General features: G+C 37.7%; 1 protein-coding gene across 2 annotated transcripts in view; it reads right to left on the bottom strand.

Annotated features, from left to right (window-relative positions):
* LOC136837356 (uncharacterized) overlaps window positions 1-12,191 on the bottom strand; it is a 208,831-nt gene that overhangs the window by 8,611 nt on the left and 188,029 nt on the right. For both annotated transcript variants that reach the window (XM_067102099.1, XM_067102098.1), the window contains 2 exons: window positions 9,111-9,275; window positions 5,965-6,484 (listed from right to left, as the gene is read on the bottom strand). In XM_067102099.1, coding sequence (XP_066958200.1) covers window positions 5,965-6,484; window positions 9,111-9,275 — 685 coding nt within the window. The remainder of the gene's footprint in view (window positions 1-5,964; window positions 6,485-9,110; window positions 9,276-12,191) is intronic.

The raw sequence follows: 12,191 nt of genomic DNA, 5'->3' as shown, positions 1-12,191 counted from the left end.
TGACAAGGACAATTCAAGAACGATGTACACGTAGCTTCATTTTTTCGCAAGTGCTTTATATCACTCCATTATATTCTAATGTCATCTGGCAAGACGGCTGCCTTGCTAAAAATAGCAAGGCTCTTGGCATTTTGCGCATGATCCATTGGTTTTCTATACGGACACCTCGCTCGGACACACCCCACTCAGCGAGAACGAAACAACACCCTCTCTCTCTCTCATTTTCTTGCAAGCAAAGACAAATGTTTTCCATTCACGTCTAATTGTAATCTATGTAATTTTTCATCTTACACATATATCACAATCTCTCTCTCTCTCTCTCTCTCTTTTCTCTCATTTTCTTGCAAGCAAAGTCAAATATTTTCCATTCACGTCTAATTGTAATCTATGTAATTTTTCATCTTACACATATCTCATCTCTCTCTCTCTCTCTCTCATTTTCTTGCAAGAAAAGACAAATGTTTTCCATTCACGTCTAATTGTAATCTATGTAATTTTTCATCTTACACATATATCACAATCTCTCTCTCTCTCTCTCTCTCTCTCTCTCTCTCTCTCTCTCTCTCTCTCTCTCACTGGGCCTACAACGTAAGCAGTAACAAGGTCGCCACAACTGGTAGAGAAGTTGGTTAGAATTCTCGACGAGAAATGAACGATCTAATTACTTTCCCTTAAAAACTTTGTGGCTATTTTCTTGAGCAGGAAATCGTGTATCTGGTGGTCAGCGACTCTGGTGGTCGCTGACACGGGTGGAGAGAGAGAGAGAGAGAGAGAGAGAGAGAGAGAGAGAGAGAGAGAGAGAGAGAGAGAGAGAGAGCGTACGTGTGCCCGCGTAGTTGGATTATGTTTGAGCGAACAAATGTCTGTCAAAATTTAATTAAAAATGGAAAGACTTCAGCAAGGTAATTCACACCTTATTCATCACGTATTCTCTCTCCCTCTCTCTCTCTCTTAGCATGAGCACAAGCTCGGTTCAACATGTATATTACCTTACAAAATTTTATGATACAGATTATGCTGTCATACTGTATAGTTTATCCATTTCGGCCAGTTCTCTCTCTCTCTCTCTCTCTCTCTCCAAATTTTCATCATTTTCCAGGTATTCAATAATGTAAAAAAATTTAACATCTTTATGTTTATACTTGGAAGACTATAGATTTAACTTGAAAAACTTTGCAAATGACAATATAATTAGAGAGACAAAAAGACATTTTAATATATAATTGAAGAGAGAAAGACTGACAGGCAAGTACTGCACAGATACATGAACTGAGAGAGAGAGAGAGAGAGAGAGAGAGAGAGAGAGAGAGAGAGAGAGAGAGAGAGAGAGAGAGAGAGAGAGGGTGGGTGGGGGTTGACAAATCGCTTATCATCATCATCTTCCAGAAAATAAATAGCGATAAAAACGCAAGAAGGAATGATAAATGATCAAAGGCTTCGTCTCTAAAATGAGGTCAGCCTTGAATCAAGCCTTGAAGAAAAGAACTGGAGGGAACAGAATAAGGTCAAGTAAGAATGTCTAAGCAAATGAGAGATGAGTGATGATAACGAAGACAGAGAAGTTGGTGATATTTTGATAATGTGATAAAACAAGTAAAATATGCGCCGAAGTTTCCTCGGTGCAATCGAGTTTTCTGTACAGTGTATAATCAAGGCCACAGAAAACAGATCTGTCTTTCTATGGTCTCGGTATAATGCTGTATGAGCAGCGGCCCATGAAACTTTAACCACTGATGGTGGTGGCCTATCCTATATCGTTGCCAGAAGCACGATTATGGCTAATTTTAACTCTATATAACATAAAAACTACTGAGGCTAGAGGGTTGCAATTTGGTATGTTTGATGACTGGAGGGTAGATGATCTGCACACCAATTTGCAGCCCTCTAGCTTCAGTAGTTTTTAAGATCTGGGGGCGGACAGAAAAAAGTGCGGACGGACAAAGCCGGCACACTAGTTTTCTTTTGTAGAAAACTAAAATCTGAAAGGTTTGGGAAAAGGGACAAGAGACTTTGCGAATGATTTACAGTGAGGCTTGAAAGAAAGACCAGATACTTTTAAATTACAGAGACTGGTAACTGAAAACATGAAAAAGACGTGAAATGGCAGGTAACAGATTTGTTAAGGTAGATAAATTTCAAAGAGGATAAGGTTCGCGTTACTGAGAACGACGAAATAACATTTGAGATACACAATTATAACAAAACTTTTGTAAGTGTTTTCTCTGTATCAACTGATCTTTTTTAAATATGCCAGTTTTGATGAAAAAGAAAATTGTTATGTATTGCACGATTATTATGAACCTCCAAATGCCAGCCAGATTCTCGCATTTGGACAAAACAATCACAACATTACCTGTAATAAAATTGATGTATAACATGCTGAAAAAAGGGGTGACAGAGAGAGAGAGAGAGAGAGAGAGAGAGAGAGAGAGAGAGAGAGAGAGAGAGAAGGGTTTCAAACAAAAAAGATTGATCACTGAAAAGATAAGAATTTCATGCACTTCATTGTTCGTAAATATATAAAAGAAGGCACAGACTTAAAATTACATTTTTTATATATCAAGCACGAGCACATTATACGTGACGTAAACTTCACCGAATTTAATTCTGATAAAATCTCACTTAGCTGACTAGCCTCTTCAGATCTCATAATAGATACTTGACATGAAATATACCTAAGTAGTCATTATCATACCCAAAATGCAACCAAATAAAGAAACTGGGTAACTCCTGGGGCCTGTTAATAATAGGTGACGTGGCAACTGAGAACGCCGTGATGACGAACGACGGGGGGAGGGGGGGAAGGGGGCGTCCGAAGCCGGGGAAGTGTGTGTGTGTGTGGTTTGAACGTTGGGGGTTTGGGTAACAGAAAAGGGGTTTTGTTTATGGTAGGTTACTATGGGGTTTGTCTAGTATTTACTGGTGAGGTGGCGCTTCCACTGCGTATGCACAGAGGTTCCAAGTCTCGGCAGGACTCGAGAGAGTGTGGGTTAGTGGGTGGGTGCTGGTTCTATTTCAGGGAACCTTTAATTAAGAGTGCTGTGGTATATATGTTTTCATGCTGTCCGAATTAAAGTACGTCTCGTATACGTCAGAGAATCAAACGAGGGAGAGAGTGTGGTTTGCATTGCTCAGCTCTACTGTCACCTTCAATTATAATGCTTCTGTTGTGCGTCTTAGTAAATGATTCCTAAAACTTGAAAAATGATGAGCAAAGTATTGACAGCTCATAGTCATGCTGACTTCCTACTCTCTCTCTCTCTCTCTCTCTCATTGTGCCGCCAGTTTTATTAATCATAAATCAATCAATCAATCTCTCTCTCTCTCTCATTGTAACGCCAGTTTTAGTAACCATAAATCAATCAATCAATCTCTCTCTCTCTCACACACACACACACACACACAAACACTCTGACACACAAAAACGCACGAAAACATGAAATGTGTCACAGTCAGTCAGCACGGGGCACTAAACATGCTTCGCTGTTTGGCAGTCACTGAGGAGGTAATGTAGCCTAGCCACACGAAGAGGCTGGAACGTAAGGCTGAATCCCAGGGCAGGGAGAGCCGTCTCTTAAGATCTAGTAACATCTGATCCAAATCCAAAAATTCACTTAAAGTAAGTTTCCCGCTCGGCAGTTATCACAAACGCTTAGAAAACTGGACAAAAGAAGGACAGTAGATATCACCTGTAGGTTTCCGGGGTTTTGCTTCTCCGCTTGAGATCTGACACAGGGTGTCTGTCCCTTTGACCACCTGAATGACACTGATCAATATTTTTCTTTTTTGTTTACCTGCGATCCTGAAAGGGAGAGGAGGCACTTGATTACTGGCCGCGCGTGTTTGGGTACCTGTCACTCTACCTTAGATACTGTTTTACACAATGAGTTTTAGATAAGTGGGGCTAGAGCAAGCGGCGGCACAAGGCCACCTTGCCCTAACAGCAACATCAACAACAACAACAACAGCAACAGGATTTTGAGAGTTTGATGTACAGTATGCACAAAGCGGGGTGTAAGAAACAACTGCTCTTTAGGCGTGGATTAGACTCATGGCAAAGTACAAATATCGATGTAAGAAAATGCATATTATCGCTATCGGTGGGAGGACATAGAGGTTCATGATAGAAGACCTCAGCTGTGAAGTAAGGAAATATTAGGAGTCTTAGGAGTCTAGGTTTCTTATTGTTTATGATTCATGGTCAGCGTTCTGTTTGCCTTGGATCTTTCAGTGATGCTTTTTGTGTAAATGTTGAAATGGTCATGAACAATTTAAAGGGTTCTTTCTGTAAGTAAATGTGTTCACGGCTGCTTAGATTACTATGAATACACGCATGCATGCATTCACACACACATATATATATTAATCCTGTACATACATACATGCGTTATCTAACATTCTCATACAAAAATTTTTTTTTCATTTATTCCAGATGTTGAATATCCCCTTCAAGAACCGTATGTCGTCTAGGTCTTCAAAATATACTTAGCACATAGGAAATACTGTAAACAAGTCCAAGACGCTTAAATTGGCTTTCTTGCCTGGTTCCATCAAAGCTCTTGTTCATTTACATATGCTTTTGGATAAGCGAAAAATAATTAACGGATTCTCATGAAACTTGGTGAAAACGGTCACTGGGTGACACCTTCTAGCTGGTCAAATTTCAAAGGGTATAAGCGTAGATTAAACGACTCTCTTCTCATGGAAACTCTTCAGTACCTTCGTCAGTATCCCCCTAATCCTTATCGTTTATAGGAATTCACTCAATAAACTCTTCCAACAAATTTCATCAAAATCCGTTTCATAGGAGAGATCTCCTCTTTCTGTATTTCCCTTTACTTCCTCTTACTTCTTTCCAATGAACTCCATATTCTTTGGAAGCTTGAATTTCAAGTCAATAACGCCTGTGGGCTTGTTCCATATAAATAGGGTTCATCTTCTGAATAATAATATTAATAATAATAACAATAATATATGTTCTCGAGAAACTGCGTTCATTTTCTTGACGGACTTCAGGGTTATAATGAAATGAACGAATACTGATTATGTTTTCAGAAAAATCCGGCCATACCTTGCTTATCATTTCGCTGGCATTGACTGATAGGTGCTCTCTCAAAGCTTTCATGCTCCCTATTTTTTCAAGTGTTTCATACACACACACATACACATCACACACACACAAACAAACATATACATATATATATATATATATATATATATATATATATATATATATATATATATATATATATATATATATATATATATATATATAATGTGATCCCCTGAAGGTATTCCTAGGCTAACATGTTTTTTTTTTTTCATTTGACTTAGTGTAAGCCATATTTCTGTGCATGCGGAATATGTATAAGTGTTGTTATTTGTATCTTATGCTGTACATATATACACGATAACAGTGTACCATAAACCATATTGTTAAACATTCTTTACAAGTAAATATCACATTCGTCGTCGGAAATAAAAAACCTGCTCGAATGTAATCAAGTATTTACAGACGCTCAGTGTAGCCTGCATGCTCCTATATTTGCTAAACACGCACACACATACACACACATACGTATAATATATATATATATATATATATATATATATATATATATATATATATATATATATATATATATATATATATATATATATATATATATATATATATATTACTGTATATATGTAGTCACTTACACACGAAACTACATTTTCAATTGAAAAACAGGCGTTGTAAAAAATACTACAACGATCAAAATATGAAGAATACAGAAACTCACTAGTCATGCTCCTCAGACTCATACACCTTTAAACACAGAGGCATACACTCCCAACAAGCGCACTTTGCATGCAAATAAAAAAATGTGGCTGAAGAAATACAAAATGCAAAATATGGTACAAAAAAAAAAAGACTAGACTGTAAACGATAAAGACAACAGACGAAAAAGACATACACACCTTCACAAATATCTATATTACAATGAACATCCTCATCTGCTGGACTGAAGGGCCGCTTCAGACTACTGGAAGGCGAGGAGAGATGCAACGGATTATCATAGAAGCGCTCGGAAGAGATGGCCAGGTAGTTAAGGTGTGAACTAGAGTGGCGTCTCATGTTTTGGGGTAGGTACGAGGATTGGATGGGGGCTTGTAAGGCTAGAGGCGTGCATTGGTGGGATAAAGGAGAGTTTGGCAGGTGCTGCTGGTCGTGTTGCTCTGGCTGTGGCTCTTTTGGGTTTAAATTACCATTCATTTGGGGTATGGTATGGCAAGGTGAGGTAGGTACCAAGGTAGCGATGTTAGCAACCCCATTCTGGTTTTGCGTGACATCCGGGACCTCGGTATTACCAGGTGACGAAGCCCGTGAGCTAGATGAACTGTCACTGCTGGGATGAGCCAGTTCGGCCGTCATGGTCTTGTGCAGCTCGGCTTTTGCTCTTCTGATGACCCAGACGGTGAGGGCGATGCTAATAGCAATCTGCCAACAATAAGAACACCTGTTAAATCTGTCAAGAATAAGAACACCCGTTAGTTGACAGTTCACATCTAGAAATAGTTCACCAACTGTAGAGCTTTATGAAAAACTTAATCCTTCAGTGATTACCATTTTACAAACTTAAGTGAGAAAACGCCAATGTAAGTTATCCTCAATGCACACTGGAAGATTTTGGGTGTAAATCAAATAAAGCAAGACTAAGGAGATGAGAATTTCAAGACGTAGAGAAACTGTCTTCGATGTTGGAGTTGGCAATAGATTAGAGGACGAACAAGTACCTACAGAGGTAGTGACTAGGAATGGAGGTGGCATTAAGAGAGAAAAGTTATAACTTCTATGGTCTAAGAGTCGTTTTTAAGGAGAAGGAGATTCTGACACTCAAATGGGATCTGAACTCAGGGAAATATTAGAAAAAAGCTTTTATATGAATTGCGGCATTGTACACATCAGAAGCATAGTTGATACAAGCAGCTTTATGGATGTATGGATGAAGTATACATTCTAAAGGAATGGATGAGATAAATTATTGTTTCTTTGTATAAGGGTAAGTTTGATAGAGAAAATGTAAGAATTATGGGGGCATAGTATTAATTAGTATACCATGGAAGGTGGATGATAAGATTTGGTTTGAGAAAGTACGAAAGGTGAAAGAATGACAGATAATCGAAGAACTGTGAGGGTCTACACAAGGAGGGGGCGGGGTGTGAATCAAATGTTTATTATGAAACAATTATGTGAGAAACGTTAAAATAGAAGGTCCAGGCTGTATGTCGCATGCATGGGGTTAGAAAAGGATTATGATAGAAATGAAAAAAGGTAATGCAGAACATTTTAGAATATAATTATGATATAGATGTTAATAAGATTTAAAGTTTTTGTGGTTGTTGTGAGGTGTGCATTACAATATGCAGACGGGAGCGTGTCTGGTTTGGCATAAAATCGGGGCTGAAACAATGTCCTGTTATGTTTCCATGGTTGTTTCATATCTTTACGTATGCATGATGTCAGAAGTCACACAAGGAATGGCAGGGGACGTAGATATGCAAAGTTGCGGGATAAGAAGACAGATCAAGAGTGAAGTTTGAAATGACTTATCTCCGCATATGATACCATACTGATTGTGGATACTGAAGAGAAAGGGCAGAATCTGGAATGAAGTTTCCATATGATACCATACTGATCGGGGATACTGAAGAGAAAAGGCAGCAACTAGAGTGAAGCTTGAAATGACTTATCTTTGCATATGATACCATACTGATTGGGGATACTGAAGAGAAAGGGCAGAAACTAGTGAGTGTTTAAAAGTGTTTGGAAGGGGAGACAAGTGAGAATAATTGTGAGCGAAAGCAGGGCTATGAGAATAAATGGAAAGTAGTAATAAGAAGCATGGAATGTTAATAAGAATGACAGAAGAATGGAAGGGTTAATTTGCATAGTTTTTGAGGACTAAATACAATAAATGAAGGCAGGATGAAATAAGGCTAAAACTCAGAAAGGTAAAGGGTGTGTAAAGGACTGACAAGTCTTGGACTGTATATATAATGGGAATGTGGGAATGCACGGATGTTTATTGAGCCAAACCTCCTTTACAGAACTGAAGTGTGGATGGTGAATTTGACTGAAGGAAAAAAAAATCAAGTTTTGAATTGCTTTTTCTTTTTTGCATACTATATTTCGTGTAAGAAAAGAAATGGAAATGAACATGGACAAAAATAGAAACACTGAAAAGAATAACTTAGGTGAAAAAAATGTCTCTAAGTGTTTTGAGACGGATGGCCATGTGAAAAAACTGGAGGATGATAGGTCAGTGTAAATAGTGTGTATGTATGTATGTATGTATGTATGTATGTATGTATGTATGTATGTATGTATGTATGTATATATATATGTATATATATATATATATATATATATATATATATATATATATATATATAATTTGCAAGTGTTAGGAGGGAAGGGAGTCTTGATGTGTAGGAAGCGCAAGAGTGCGTGCAAGATAAAGGCACTTGGCCAAGTGTGAATAAGGAAGGTAAGGAAGGTTCGATGCACCGCTGATGAGCTTTCTGTACAGGGTTAGGAAACATCTAATGATGTGGAGTTTTACCTTACAGGCATTCATCAACAATTCATCAGTTAAAATATGAATGACTCAGTGACTGTTGCGTTGTTTTTTTAAGCCACCGCTGCCAGGAGAAATGGTTTAATATTAAAATATACACATGAAAAAACTATCATTAAAACGTAACCTAAATCAATGGATTCATCCGTTTTGAGTTACGAAGGAAGATGGCTGGAAACATGGGAGTACGAGGCGCATATATTTCTAAAAAAAAAAAATGTTAAGAAGTGACACATGTTCCTATTTGGATCAAGCAAAAAAAAAAGGTGACAGTTGTAGAAGGAGGAAGGGCTTGGAGGAATTTCTTGTGCTCCGCATATTGCTGCGAGGATTATCAAAGCTCTCTCAACAGCTTTTCTACAGACATTTACTTTATTATTATTTTTATTTTTCATTATGCATAAAATTAACGGCAATCTGTCCGTCTTAAATATCAGACATGAAAATCGCGACAATCTTATTCCCGCGCTGCAGTTAAGAGCTCACCTGTACGCTGAATATGATCCAGCCCGTAGCCGTAGCAGAGGAGGAATCTGAGACAACATCCTGTAGATTTCTCACCGTAGTCCCCAGGTAACAATTCAGGAGTTGCGTTGGAAGAAGGCCAATGACGGTTGCCGTCATGTACAGCACAGTTGACACGCCTGACACCTGCAAGGAGAGAGTTGTGCTGTTAACGAAAAATTTCTAAGGATATTGGAAGCTGAGGACTGTGGTGAATGGGTGGTTTATAAAAATATCGCTGGGAAGTGTTGCTACCTGTTTCCACAGTCGGCTACTGAAATTTGTAAGCCATAAAAGTTACAAACATTAAACCTTGCAAAGACACATTGGACATCAGTCTAGCATAACAAAATTTTCAGACGACACTGAGGGATGCTAGTTTAGCTTTAAGAAACCAAATTATATTATAGCGTTAACTATTATACATATATATACAATATATATATATATATATATATAATATATATATATATATATATTAATATATACAGTTAAGTACAAATCTATTGATATAAACAAAAAGAAACTGACACCTGTTCATATGAATATCGACGGGATAATGATAGGTATGATGGGAAACTATGGCTGAGGTACTGAAAGGGCGGATGATACATCCATAATTCATTCGGATGGAATGAGCAAAGGTTGAGGATAGAGCAGGAGTTAACGGTTCACGTTGCAGACGTAAGAAAGGAGGGCGTGGAATATTATTGTTCTTCTTATTAAACGGATTAACAAGACCGCTGAGTCACAATAATTCCAGTCTCTCAAAAGTCTCCACCCAAAGGATGTGCGGATTATTACAAGACCGCTGAGTCACAATAATTCCAGCCTCTCAAAAGTCTCCACCCAAAGGATGTGCCAACATGGAATGTGAAAACTGGAACCAGGTAAGGGTAAGGAAGATGAAACACTTGCTGTCAAGAGACCAGAGTAAGCGGATAAAAGGGTGAATGGGTCCATCAAGGAACAACTGATACCGTCTTCGTTGCATCCCAAAAGGTCAATTGTTCACGCTACCCTTTCACGGTTGCCGTAAAGCATGGTGGGCTATGGTAGCTTCACTCACACTCCCGTATCTGGGTTGGAATCCAAACAAGAATGGAAGAGTTCTTTTTTTATATCCATTTCGGATTCATGGTTTGCACTTAAAGCGCATCCGAAAATTATTAGGATATATCAAGAAATTAGTAGGTCGTTTCGGCTACCAACAAAGCATGTTTCTGGAGAATGTAACCAGCAGAGCGGATATGTTTACATAATATACATACATAAATGATACTGTTAGCACATAAACATCAAAAAGTGTATTTACACATATATATGTGTATATATATATATATATATATATATATATATATATATATATATATATATATATATATATATATATATATATATATATATATATATATACATACCTCATTAAAATTGGATGGTATCTAGCGGAGTTATTTAATCAGGAAAAGTTACAAGCTTTCTAGGACTAACAGTCCTCATTGTCAAGCATCCGTGATACCATCTAGCTTTAATGAGGTCCTGTTACTAATTGTATTAATGCACAGAACAATTGTGTACGTATAAAGTTTATATAATATATATATATATATATATATATATATATATATATATATATATATATATATATATACACATGTGTGTGTGTATAGTATTGGTGTTTACATGTGTAACACAATAACACAGTGTCCTGGGCACTGAAGACCCCTCCAGAGAAAGAACCACCAGAACCATGGCCAATTACGTACAACAAATGAATGGTATGGCCTTCTAAGGCCACATTCCTTTCCAAATGAAGAAAGCTGTCTGCACGACGTAAATATTCATGCATATGCTAATTCTGCAGAACAAATAACGACGTAAGTATACAGTGACTCAGAATAAACACGGTGACTTATCGCAAGGTTTTACTTAGGAACAGCGAAATTATGAACCATTATGCACAGCACGCGAAACCTGTATCGATGTAGCCGTAAGAATAACATATTTGAAAAGGGGACATTGGGTCCAGGAAGTAAAGTATCTTGACCTCCGTGAAGTGAAACTTACGCCCGTGAAATTTACTCTCAAGCGTTCTACAGATTTTCTAAAACGCTGTAAATTCTCCATTATATAAACCCACAGCGATTAGGTGGTATAATCCTCTAGAATACTGACATGCCTCTAGGTGTCTGCTGCGAACACGCTTATCGAATCATGCTTATGAAACCAAACAAGCTCCAAATATATTTTGAGACTGAAAACATAAAGGTTCTTTAACCACGATCATCTGATACATTAACATTAACAACCGACTGAGCTGGTTCCTCAAAGGCTGTGGCGAGGCGATATTTGAAAAAGCTAAGTGACCCAGTAACTATGACAAGTGCCGCCGGCTCCCTAAAGGTCTTCTTTAAATAAATAATTGGCCCGAGAAAATTCCATTTCCTGGAACTGAATGTCAAGTGTGGCTTTCATTTCCGTTCAGATTCTTGGATATCAGACGATTGATTACCCATATGCTTTTTTTTTATACGGCGGGTTTATGTCACTACATGGTTACAAATGTCACGCTCTTTCTTCTAAGATTTGGACTGATGCTGAGGTTACAACAGTGAAATTCGAAATTACAAACATGGCTTCAACTCTCTCTCTCTCTCTCTCTCTCTCTCTCTCTCTCATTAAATACGCTGAAAATATTATTTCTCATTATCAGTAATGACACAGAACGTCTTGCATATGTCAGACATGAGGCTGTGTTATTAACAAAGCTCTGAGTGATCCCAAAAATTTGTTTCATATAGTATCTTTTGTCGTGTGGTTTTATAGTACAGCCATATAGCTTGCTATAAACTAATACCAAGTTCCCCTGCGGTAAAATGTTGCTTTCCATTTTCTTAGGCATTATGCGCTCTATTTGAACAAAACTTTGACCTCATAAGCCACGTCAAAAATAAAATTTGTCAGCTAAAACCTGAGGTCAGTAGTTAGAAATGAAAGAACATGTTGGATGCATTTGAAGCACATAAAGTGCCGACATAATTTCGAATAGATCACATATTACGG

Source organism: Macrobrachium rosenbergii, chromosome 59 (assembly GCF_040412425.1).
Source record: "Macrobrachium rosenbergii isolate ZJJX-2024 chromosome 59, ASM4041242v1, whole genome shotgun sequence".
Lineage (NCBI taxonomy): Eukaryota > Metazoa > Arthropoda > Malacostraca > Decapoda > Palaemonidae > Macrobrachium > Macrobrachium rosenbergii.
The sequence above is the reverse complement of the archived record's forward strand: the minus strand, read 5'-3'. Positions and strand labels throughout refer to the sequence as shown.